Here is a 13,284-nt window from a genome sequence, read left to right on the forward strand (position 1 = left end):
TACCATTCCGCGTTCAGAGTCTGTTAATTCCCGTCATGCGACCATGATCACATGAGTACAAATGACAGCTCCACCAATGCACTGCCCTTTTACGCCTTGTGTACAAGATACTGCCGCCATCTGTGTATGTGAATATCGCTATCCCACGACTTTTTGTCACCTCAGTGTACATATAGCGAAAAAAGCCGTGAAGGTAGAATTAGATTGGCGCTCAAACCGAGGTTTACTAGCAATCGTTCTTCCTGCGGACCATCATGACTGGAACAGGAGAAGGGGAAAGTGACAGTGTGTCGGGCGGCGGGTTGGTTATCGTATTAATAAAACATTATTGGTAGGAGGAAACTGGAATTGTTGTAAATATTGTTCGCCGTCTTTTACGAGAGCCTGGCAACAATTTCTGTGGTCAGCCAGAAAGCGATGGAGAACATACTGACCATAGTTCCCGGTCTGCAAGTCCACATTCTTGTCCAGCCCACTGAAAGAAATGTTTCTATTCTCTACCTCTTCGGCGGGATCAAGGCTATGATTATAAATGTTAGTTTTTGAGTTCTAATCTATACATATATTTGGTAAAATTTCACACGCACAACATTGTAATAGTCATTACGTGCATATTGACAGTAAGTCTCTATCCTAAACAGCACTATGAGCATTTCAGAGGCGACCTCTACGGTAAGTTCCTACTAAATTGTCTTTCGCCCTGACTACCGATAATCAAAATAAATGCTTGCCACAAAAGTGGAAAATAATTGTAACCATTTGCCATGCGGATTTCTTAACATTACAGGCGGCACACTAACAGTTACTTTTGCGAAATCTAAGCGATCCAGGGCGGTGTACAGTCGTCGCGAGTTCACTTTCTATTACTACTGAAAATAAGCGTTTTGTAACAGCCTGTCTCTGACGTCATCTGAGGCAGCACGCACTCCGGCATTTGACTGACGCTGGTCTTGCGGTGGCTGGGTGCGAAGTGAAGCCTAGTCTTTCCTCTCGTGCTGTATTTATATATGTGGCGCAGGGGACGGCCAAGGGAAAAGATGCTGTCATCCGCCTTATGCACAAGGTAGCGGTCTCTAAACGACCACTTTCTCGGACACACAATATTTAATAACAATGTCATGAATCAAATTAGAGTCATCGTAATTTTTGTACGCATGTAGGTAAGTTGGTTAAAACCACAGAAAAAGTTATAGTTCGCCTGAATCAAAACTTTGCCTTCTAGAATTTTTAGAACGGAACTGACAGTAGAACATGACCTCTGAACTACTAATCTAATCTAATCTGGTTGTTATTAACAAGATCCTAAAACTTGTTATAGCTATATTATTTAACAGGTTTCATCACGTGCTGTAACCAAAACTTTGTAGCATTAATATAACAGATACTTAATTTGCTACAAATAAGGACATTGTTGTTCCAAATTTAGTTTTCAATACATTACTCGAAAACTGTTAGAGGTAGCTTAATGGGGTCACGTAGTTATTATTTTTATGTTGAACTGAAGCGTCATACAAATTTTCACATTTCTAAGTCTAATATTTAACGCCTTCAATTTTACTGACCAAAATATTTTGAAATACATCTGCACATTATGACCAGTTTCTGGCCTCCTAGCTTTATTATCATGGGTAGATCACATAACTAATGAGGAGGTATTGAATAGAATTGGGGAGAAGAGGAGTTTGTGGCACAACTTGACGAGAAGAAGGGACCGGTTGGTAGGATATGTTCTGAGGCATCAAGGGATCACAAATTTAGCATTGGAGGGCAGCGTGGAGGGTAAAAATAATAGACCAAGAGATGAATACACTAAGCAGATTCAGAAGGATGTAGGTTGCAGTAGGTACTGGGACATGAAGAAACTTGCACAGGATAGGGTAGCATGGAGAGCTGCATCAAACCAGTCTCAGGACTGAAGACCATAACAACAACAACAGCTTTATTATTTAGCGCCACTTATTTTTTTCTTAAAACCATGTATTTAGGTAAAATATTGAACTAATCAATCTGACACTTGACAGTTTAAACATTATTACACTAAAGCATATGTTGACAAAGTTTGAAAAAGCAACTTGAGCTTTTAATTTCATTCTTAACTAAGGTGCAATACTTGTGTGCTATGCACAGACGCGTTATGGTGACACTGCGCTACTAACAGTGAACTGGGGTTAAGGCCTGGCACACTCGCTCGCCTCTGTATCTCTCAAACGATACAGCGCTTGTTTCGCCACAGGTGGTAGACTGAGTACCCTCCACAACACACCAAAGGTGTATGTAGATGTAAAAGAGCCTGAACGTCCTAACCTGGTCTTCTTCTTGTTGCTGCTGCTGCTGCTGCTATGGTCTTCAGCCTGGAGAGAAGGTTGATGCAGCTCTCCTTGCTAACTAGTCCTGTGCAAAAATCTTCATACCTGCACAACTTCTGCAGGCTATTTCTCACAGAATCTCCGTACTGGTCTCCCTCTTCAATTTTCACCCTACCACATTTTGTCCCATCACCTTATGGAAGATCCCTTCAAACTCGAGATTTGTCCTATCGACCTTCTTTTTTCAGTATGGTTTTCATCCGAGACCTGTATGACCTCGGAAATAGGGACTGAAAACCAAACAGTTTAGTCCTTTCACTTCCCAAACCAACCACCCAAATTGACCTTTTTTTAGTCAAGTTGACCATAAATTTCTTTTCCCAATTCGATTCAGTACCTCCTCATTAGCTACTCGATTATCCATCTTAACCTTCACCTCTCTTTTGTAGCACCGCAGTTTAAAAGGTTCTGTTCACTTCTTGTCTGAACTGTATATCATCTATGTAAATATCTTTAGAAAACACTTCTTGACACTTAAATTTGCATTCAGTGCAAACAAATTTCTCTTTTTCAGAAGCTTTCTCTTGTCCCATTCTGCTTTGATGTCTTCCGCACGTCTTACATCATCAGTTATTTTGTTTCCCAAATAGCAAAACTCATCTACTACGTTTACTGTCTCATTTTCCGATTAATTCCTCCAGCATCACTAGATTTAATTCGGCTACATTCCATTATCCTTTTTTTAGTTGTGCTGATGTTCGTATAAGCGCTTTACATGACACTATCCGTTACATTCAGTTGCTCTTTGAATTCCCCTGGCGTCTATGACAGAATTGCAACGTCACCGCAAACCGCAAAATTTTTATGTTTTCTCCCTCAACTTCAATCGCCTTACCAAATTTCTCCTTGGTTTCACTCAGTTCTTGTTCAATGAACAGATTTAGTAACACTGTGGAGAGGCCACAAACACTGTCTAACTTCCTTCTCATCCATTGCTCCCCTTCAACTTTTATAAACGCACTGTGCATTCTGTACAAATTGCAAATAACCTTTCGCTTCCTGTATTTATCACTGCTGCCTTCAAAATTTCAATGAGTATATTCCAGTCAACACTTCCGAACTTTCTCTAAAACTACAAATGCTATGAATGTAGGTTAGCATTTCTTCAGCTTATACAGGGTGAGTCACCTAACATTACCGCTGGATATATTTCGTAAACCACATCAAATACTGATGAATCGATTCCACAGACCGAACGTGAGGAGTGGGGCTAGTGTAATTGTTTAATACAAACCATACAAAAATGCACGGAAGTATGTTTTTTAATACAAACCTACGTTTTATAAATGGAACCCCGTTAGTTTTGTTAGCACATCTGAACATATAAACAAATACGTAATCAGTGCCGTTTGTTGCATTCTAAAATGTTAATTACATCCGGAGATATTGTAACCTACAGTTGACGCTTGAGTACCACTCCTCCGCTGTTCGATCGTGTGTATCGGAGAGCACCGAATTACGTAGGGATCCAAAGGGAACGGTGATGGACCCTAGGTACAGAAGAGACTGGAACAGCACATTACGTCCACATGCTAACACCTTTTTATTGGTCTTTTTCACTTTTTTTTTTCGTTTGTGGTTTTAGGGCGCAAAACTTCTATGGTCATTAGCGCCCAGGGTCTTTTTCACTGACGCACATGTACATTACCATGAGGGATGAGGTACACGTACACACGTAGTTTCCGTTTTCAATTACGGAGTGGAATAGAGTGTGTCCCGACATGTCAGGCCAATAGATGTTCAATGTGGTGGCCATCATTTGCTGCACACAATTGCAATCTCTGGCGTAATGAATGTCGTACACGCCGCAGTACATCTGGTGTAATGTCGCCGCAGGCTGCCACAATACGTTGTTTCATATCCTCTGGGGTTGTAGGCACATCACGGTACACATTCTCCTTTAACGTACCCCACAGAAAGAAGTCCAGAGGTGTAAGATCAGGAGAACGGGCTGGCTAATTTATGCGTCCTCCTATGAAACGCCCGTCGAACATCCTGTCAAGGGTCAGCCTAGTGTTAATTACGGAATGTGCAGGTGCACCATCATGCTGATACCACATACGTCGACGCGTTTCCAGTGGGACATTTTCGAGCAACGTTGGCAGATCAGTCTGTAGAAACGCGATGTATGTCGCAGCTGTTTGGGCCCCTGCAATGAAGTGAGGACCAATGAGGTGGTCGCCAATGATTCCGCACCATACATTTACAGTCCACGGTCGCTGTCGCTCTACCTGTCTGAGACAGCGAGGATTGTCCACGGACCAGTAATGCATGTTCCGTAGATTCACTGCCCCGTGGTTTGTGAAACCCGCTTCATCGGTAAACAGGTAGAACTACAACGCATTCTCTGTTAATGCCCATTGACAGAATTGCACTCGATGATTAAAGTCATCACCATGTAATTGCTGATGTAGCGAAACATGAAACGGGTGAAAGCGATGACGATGCAGTATGCGCATGACACTACTTTGACTCAGTCCACCGGCTCTCGCAATGTCCCGTGTACTCATGTGTGGGTTCATGGCAACAGCAGCTAACACACCAACTGCACCCGCTTCTCCTGTGACGGGCCTGTTACGGACCCGTTTGCGTGCTACGACCATACTTGTTGCATACAGTTGGCGGTAGATGTTTTGCAATGTGCGGCACGTTGGATGCTCTCTGTCCGGGTACCGTTCTGCATACACCCTGCAGGCTTCCCCTGCATTTAGTCGACACTCGCCATAGATGAGTTTCTTCTTCGCCTTTTCAGAGTTCGAATATACCATGGTCACAGTTCCTACAACACTACACTATCACAGACGTCTGGTAACACGGTGTACTACAGTTGGTCTGCGTGCGGAGACGAATGCAGAATAACAATAGAAGCAAGCGCTACACGCGGACACTGCGACAGCTAGACCAAACCACAAGAGTGCACTACAGCCACACTCGTAAACACGGTCGTCATCGTAAACATGTCCCTGCAGATGCTGCTCGCCGACCGTGGCCCGTGTTTGTTACAACACGCAACTGAACGTCGGAGGTTTCAAGCGTCAACTTTAGGTTACAATATCTCCGGATGTAATTAACATTTTACAATGCAACAAACGGCACTGATTACGTATTTATTTATATGTTCAGATGTGCTAACAAAACTAACGGGGTTTCATTTAAAAAATACGTAGATTTGTGTAAAAAGACATACTTCCGTGCATTTTTGTATGGTTTGTATTAAACAATTACACTAGCCCCTCTCCTCACGTTCGGTCTGTGGCATCGGTTCGTCAGAATTTGATGTGGTTTACGAAATATATGCAGCGGTAACGATAGGTGACTCACCCTGTATACTAATGTGTGTCCTAAGGTCTGGGTTTTTCATGGTATGTGAGGTGCTCGAAGACGTTTTGACTAACAAAACCCAGTACGTTGTCCTTGACAGCGAGTGTTCATCAGAAGCAAGGATCTTGAGGAGCTCCCCAGCGAAGTGTGATAGGACTGCCCTTATCTTTATATACACACATCAAAAAAAGTTTTGCATCACCCCAGTTCCCAGAACTCCTGAAGATAAACGTTGACTGTCGATATTGTATCACAGACACATTCCCTTTGACTGTTCAGAGATGTCACTCAACCCGCCCAAAGATGTAAACAACCATGCATGAGCAGCACCTATTAGACAGAGGGGGTCCGACCGACACCCCCGGGATAACAAGGCCGCCCAGCAGTGTTAGTGACGTCACACTAAGCGGCCCATAGCCGACGCAGCAGTCCACGGACACCTCCGTACAGACGCGCCTGATGCTAACGATCTTCTGTCCGTCATACAGAAAGGAGCGAACTATAATTCGAACCAAAGACCAAATTATATATATTCTTGTAAACAGCATAAAGGTTCATAACGAAATACCGATTACATATGCGGGCAGGAATAGGTTCTAGAACTCCTCTGAAAAGTGTTTATCTTCAGTGCCAGAATGAACATCAAATTGTCAGGTTTTCTAAATAGAAAAGCACTTTGTTAGTAACAGACAGCAATAATGAGACTTGCAGTTGGTGATTTCTACGTGGAAAAGGAAATAAGCTGTAGAGAGATTGAAAATGGTAAGTAAAGTGAGCTTCAGCCTTTTGCTCACATTCTTACATGTAATGCACTTGGTTGTTTTTCATTTCCTTACCTTTCATAACATTTTTAATATTGTTTCGAGAAGTGTATCTTCAATAGCAGAGTGAACTTCAAATTGTCAGGCTTTTCTTAAAGGAAAGAGCAGTCCCTTAGTATGACAGTGCAAGACAGAATCTTGTGTTCAGTGATGTCTATGTTAAAAGGAGAATATTTGATATCTATCTTTTGTTTCCATTCTTTATTACTGGGGATACACTTGTAAAAATTCTTGAAAAGAGCTGTCACCATGAACATATGAGTAAATTCACAATAGTCATGTGTTTTATGAGATAAAGCGAACTCTTGTTACCTTATTGTAAACGAAAGTTGTGAGGGTTTTGCTATGTATGACAGTGTTTAAGATCATTTACTCTCAGTGTAATAGCTTGAAAATGTTAAGTCCTGCTGTCAGTTGGCATTTTTCACCACCTGTGTGCGAGTTTTAAAGCTAAATAGTGTTCTTACAATTATAAAATAGTGGCAAAGTTCCTCAATCGATTAAACTTATTCCTGCCCGTATATGTAATCGGTATTTCGTTATGAACCTTTACGCTGTTCACAAGAATATATATAATTTGGTCTTTGGTTCGAATTATAGTTCGCTCCTTTCTGTATGACGGACAGAAGATCGTTAGCATCAGGCGCGTCTGTACGGAGGTATCCGTGGACTGCTGCGTCGGCTATGGGCCGCTTAGTGTGACGTCACTAACACTGCTGGGCGGCCTTGTTATCCCGGGGGTGTCGGTCCGACAGCCGATCAGTTCCAGTCATTCCACCAGGAAGGAGGTACACGGCTCGTGTTGTCTGTAGTTCAACCATGCCTAGACGGTCAGTACCGCGGTTCGATCACGTCCGCATTGTTACTTTGTGCCAGGAAGAGCTCTCAACAAGGGAAGTGTCCAGGCGTCTCGGAGTGAAACAACGCGATGTTGTTTCTATATGCCTCGCTCAGGCCGTCCAGGGGCTACTGATGACCGCTACCTACGGATTATGGCTCGGAGGAACCGTGACAGCAACGCCACCATGTTGAATAATGCTTTCCGTGCAGCCACAGGACGTCGTGTTACGACTCAAACTGTGCGCAGTAGGCTGCATGATGCGCAACTTCACTCCCGACGTCCATGGCCAGGTCCACATTTGCAACCACGACACCATACAGCGCGGTACAGATGGGCCCAACAACTTGCCGAATGGGCCGCTCAGGACTGGCATCACGTTCTCTTCACCGATGAGTGTCGCATATTCCTTCAGCCAGACAATCGTCGGAGACGTGTTTGGAGGCAACCCGGTCAGGCTGAACGCCTTGGACACTGTCCAGCGAGTGCAGCAAGGTGGAGGTTCCCTGCTGTTTTGGGGTGGCATTATGTGGGCCGAAGTACGCCGCTGGTGGTCATGGAAGGTGCCGTAACGGCTGTACGATACGTAAATGCCAACCTCCGACCGAAAGTGCAACCATATCGGCAGCATATTGGCGAGGCATTCGTCTTCATGGACGACAATTCTCGCCCCATCGTGCATATCTTATGAATGACTTCCCTCAGGATAGCGACATCGCTCGACTAGAGTGGCCAGCATGTTCTCCAGACGTGAATCCTATCGAACATCCATTGGATAGATTTAAAAGAGCTGTTTATGAACCCACCAACAACTCTGAGGGATCTACGCTGAATCTCGCTGTATGGTGGTACAACATGCCATGTTTGGGTTTCATGAACAATAAAAATGTTGGAAATGGTGTTTATGTTGATTTCTATTCCAATTTTCTGTACAGGTTCTGGGACTCTCGGAACCTAAGTGATGCAAAACTTTTTTTGATATGTGTATAAAAGGCAATGTCCTGACTAACTCGAAATTTGCAGAGGATACTGATATTACACTGCAGGCGTCGTTTAAGAAGGGACTTTTCGAAATTCCACCCCTAAGGGGGTAAAATACGGGATTACAGGTTTTTTTAAAATATCGCGCTATTAAGGCAACTTTGAAGCTAGACCTACGAAAACTGATATTTGGTTCCTCTGTCAGAAATTAAGACATACGTGTTTGATCATTTTTGGAAATTTAACCCTTATGGGGGTGATGATTAAGTCCCACACCGCGGTACTAGGCAAGGTCCTAGCGGAGGTGGTTTGCCATTGCCTTTCTCCGACGGTAATGGGGATGAATCATGATGATTAGGACGACACAACAACACCCAGTCATCTCGAGGTAGGTGGAAATCCCTGACCCCGCCGGGAATCGAACCCGGGACCCGGTGCTCGGGAAGCGAGAACGCTACCGCGAGACAAAATAGTGAGTGAATTTAAAAAAAAATCATTGTTAAACTACTATAAGTGTTTCAATGCTACATCTCTGAAAATTTGTGTTTGAGTTCTCAGTTATAAATAAATGTGTATCAGTGTTTTTGGAAATGCAGCCCTTAACGGGGTGAAATAGGGGATGAAATGTTTTGTTTTCATTATGAAAGCATTTTTAAACCTAAATCTATGAAGATTTGCGTTTGGCTTCTCTGTTAGAAATTAAAAAATGCGTGTCGTAGTCTTTTTCGAAATTCCTGAGGAGATGAAAAAGGAGATCAAAATTTTTAGCGAAATATTTCGGTATATTGTAAAAAGATTCAAAGCAAGTTTCTCAGTAGGATATAAAGAAATATGTGTTAGGGAATGGGAGTTTCTAAGGAAATACCACCACAAGAAGGCAAAAAGAATAATTTACAAAAACCTTGTACTCCAGCGACCAGAATCGATTTTTGGTCAGAAGTGCCTCCGGAAAAGACCATGTTCTATAGCCACAATTAAAATGAAACGTTTAGAAGCTGTTGGAGTTTGTGAACTACGAAAAATCTGTGCAGGCCAAGCAGTCTACGCGAAAGAAGCAACACTACGCTAGTTCACTATAAACATAAAAGATTTGACGGATAGTGTGAGCGACAACGTGCGGCTGTTTGCCTGACTTTAGGATGGCACAAGTGACTTCGACAAAATTTCTAGTTTGTTGAATGGCTGCTTGCACCAAATATAAAATTATCAGTTAATGCGGATGAGTAGGAAACGGAGTGTTACAACATTCAAATATAGTATTAGCAGGGTGCTGCTTGACACAAGTCATATCGATTAAATATCTAGGTGTAACACTGAACTGCCAGGGTAGCCGAGAGTACTAATGTGCTGCTTCCTAGACTCGGGTATGCGTGCCAGCCCCAGATCGAATCCGCCCAGAGGATTAATGACGAGGGCCAGTTTGCTAGCCAGCCTGGATGTGGTTTTTAGGCGGTTTTCCACATCCCACTAGGTGAATACTGGGCTGGTCCCCACGTTCCACCTCAGTTTCACGACTCACAGAGATTTGAAACCGTTAGCACTATTCCATCGCTTACACTAGACACAGACAGCTGGGGTACACTAATTCCGCCCCAGGGGGTTAGAGGTGGCAGCTGGAAGGCCATCCGGCCACCCTCTGGAACTAACACTGGCAAATCGATAGTAACACTTCCGATCCCGCGTTGAAGCAGGACAAAGGCACCAAGAAAGAAAGAATCTAGGTGTAACGTTGCAAAGCGTTGTGAAATGGAATGAGCACCAGATTGGTAGTAGGGAAGGTGAATGCTCGACTTCAGTTTATTGGGAGAATTTAGAGAAGGTGTAGCTCACCTATAAAGGAGACAATGTGTAGAACACTATGCGACCCCTTCTTGAGTACTGTTTGAGTGTTTGGTGTTCCAAACTGAAGGAACACATCGAAGCAATTCGGAAATGTGCTGCTAGATTTGTTACCAGTATGTTCAATCAGCATGTAAGTATTAAGGCGATGCTTCATGAACCCAAATGGGAATCGATGGAGGAAAGCGACGTTCTTTTTGAGCGCCATTGAGCAAATTTAGAGAACTAGTATTTTGGCCAACTGCAGAACGATTCTAATGCCGCCAACGCACATCTTGCGTAAGATGCAAAAAATTAGGTTTCATCTAGGGGCCATCAGACAATCGTTTTTCCCTCGCCCTGTTTGGGAGTGGAATAGGAAACGAAATTACTAGTGGTGGTACCTGGTTGCATCCGTTATTCTTCTTCGAGACCCACTTCTACCTGTTTCTTCATTCTTCTGTAAATAATTCGTGTCAGCATTTTTCATGACATATAAAATTGATAGTGCACTAATATTCACAGATGTCAGCATCTGATTTCTTTGCAATGGGAATTACTACATTCATATAAAAGTCTGAAAGTTTTTCGTACAGGTTATTCAGTTCCAAGAGTTATAGACGTACGTCTTTGTTTTTGCAGGTGCTGTCGAGGAGGCATGCCCGTCATTGCGGTCCAAGCGGTTCATCTCGGACGGGCTGTGTTCATCGCCGTATCCTGTACACGAGGTGGTGTGTGCAGACCGTGCACCCTCCCACAGTCGCCGCCGCAAACAGCAGCAGCAACAGCAGTCGCAGGCAGTCCCGGCCCAAAGAGAGAGGCAGCGATGCGTCGAAGGTGCGACCCGCAGGAGACGCGTCGAGCTGCTCTGCCAGGACGGCTCGCGCCGCTTCTACCACGTTCGCCTCGTCAAGAGCTGCCGGCCACGCAGCCAGCGCCGCCACCGGCGACCGCCCGAAGCTGCCGGCCTATAGCACGAGATGGCCACCGTGCCTTCACGAGATGGCCACACGCCATGAAATGCACACTTCTGCTCTGGGGGGTGGAGAGTTTCGCCCACTGAGACAATAGCTCTTAGTAATAGCCACTTCAGAACAATAGCCCAACAATACTGACAGCATGCCAGCACTGGCATGCTGTGCAGTTCTGCAAGGTGAACCTCGCGAGCCCGAGATGTGCGTCAGATGTGCTGTCACCAATTGACAGAGCTCCTAGGTGTTTCATCCTGTTCGATACATTACTTTGGAACAATGACATATTGTCTAGTACATTAAATGATTCATGTTATTTTTTGTATATATCTTTATAACACAAACACATGAACATTTCACTATGCTACTGGTCATCTTAAGACTAAAGGCAGTGACTGGCTGACACTGTGAAAGTCTCCTACGATTGTTTGTAAAGAACATAAAAAAATTCAGAAAACTATACATTGCCGCCACTTTTTTCCTGTCATAAAATAATGAAATTAATGAAATGTTGCAATATGCAGTAGTTTCCAAGTACCTGGGTTTGCAAGTGAGTTAACAGCTGTGTGGTCAGGATCTGAAGTGGAATGGAGACATGAGTGTTGCAACTCTTGTTCATTTCACAGTGATTTATATAATAATTCTGACAGATAGCTCTTGGTGCACTTGCTATTCTACTTTGTATGACGAAATTAGCACACTTACATTTTGCAACATCGTCTGCAAAGCATGGGGGCTGCTAGCATTACTGAAGCTGTGTGACTGAGAACAATAGTTATCTAAAGGGCTGCGGCAACACAGACATGTGTACAAAATTCACAGCATCCACCCTATCAAAATCCTAGTATGCTATTACCATTAGCCCCACAGCACGTTCACACAAATTGTGTCACTGAAAACTGTCACTGCTGATTATCATTCCCTCTCTATCTTCCAATCTTCTGTACCAGAATTTCATTGCTTTTATTATAATATACTGAGACTATGGCTAATGATTGCAAAACACTGCATGAAAGGATTGGTAATCTTCTCACTGCAGTTTCACTGCTTGGCAACATTCAACATTGTGTTTAGAAGCAAACGCAGGCTACAGACCACCACTGGCACCTCTTGGTTCTTTTCAATTCTTCTGCCATACTGGTAGGTTACGTGGCCTCCTCCTGGTACAGTGGCATAATTTAGTCTGTATCCCTTATTAAGATGTGACTATATTACAATGTGAAAAAAAGAAAAAAGAAAAGAGAGAGAAAAGATGATCTGCAGCTAACTCATTAAGTTCAAACAGGCTTGATGCCCATCGGTCTCCTAGGCAGCCAACAATACACGTCACAAATTCACAATAAACTGAGCATGTGAGTTAGGAAGTTTCTTTATTTACTCTACAGAAATGATATAATATCAAAATAAACTGACTTGCTGTTCTTTACAGCTCAAACAATTAGCTGCTGAGACTTTCCCCAATAATTATTCATCAGATGCACTGTAAAAATGGTTTTGTTAAAGCAACAGCTCAACAATAGTAGGTCAAACTGAATATTTTTGTAAGGTGCACTTCCCAGTATGAAGCACAGAAAATGTTCCAGCTACCAGTTCTCAGCACTGCTTGGGTCTTTTTGCCACTAAATAACATGTAGTTCAAATGACTGAAATGCATGCCCAGAGTCTCCAAGTTAATGTTTACATCACAACCAGTAATGTTGACTATTAGAACTAATACATGCAGCAGGAGGTGGTCTCAAACAACAGGAATGAACTAGTACATAGTGATGTGTATTCCATTGTGTTAACAATACATTATTCTCTTCGCCATTTTACACATTTGTATTCCACATATACAAAGAATAATCTTACCAGATCCTCCAGCCAGTGTCAGCTCAGGATCAATATGGCACTTCGCCTATTTCACAGAAAACTGATCGCACCCATATATAGACTATTATTATGATGGTATCAACACTCCCAAGGGGATTTTAAAGCTACCAGCAGCTCCATCCCAGCAGAGTGATCCATGTACCCTCTCTGACTGCATCTAGTGTTCATTGCACAGTCATACACAACATCATTTTTCCAAGCGTTTGCACTTTGTGTATCTGAGGCAGAACATGGGCACCAGCCTGATATTTACCTAGGCGGATTTGGAAAATTACCTAAAAATCACATCCAGGCTG

The 13,284-nt window shown here is 43.2% G+C and overlaps 1 protein-coding gene across 1 annotated transcript in view; it reads left to right on the forward strand.

The window, feature by feature from the left end:
• Positions 1–12,427, forward strand: part of LOC126109899 (sclerostin domain-containing protein 1-like) — a 519,785-nt gene extending 507,358 nt beyond the window's left edge. The window contains exon 3 of the mRNA XM_049914988.1: positions 10,788–12,427. Coding sequence (XP_049770945.1) covers positions 10,788–11,119 — 332 coding nt within the window. The 3' untranslated portion in view covers positions 11,120–12,427. The remainder of the gene's footprint in view (positions 1–10,787) is intronic.
• The last annotated feature ends 857 nt before the right edge of the window (positions 12,428–13,284 follow it).

The sequence above is a fragment of the Schistocerca cancellata genome, chromosome 12 (assembly GCF_023864275.1).
Source record: "Schistocerca cancellata isolate TAMUIC-IGC-003103 chromosome 12, iqSchCanc2.1, whole genome shotgun sequence".
NCBI lineage: Eukaryota > Metazoa > Arthropoda > Insecta > Orthoptera > Acrididae > Schistocerca > Schistocerca cancellata.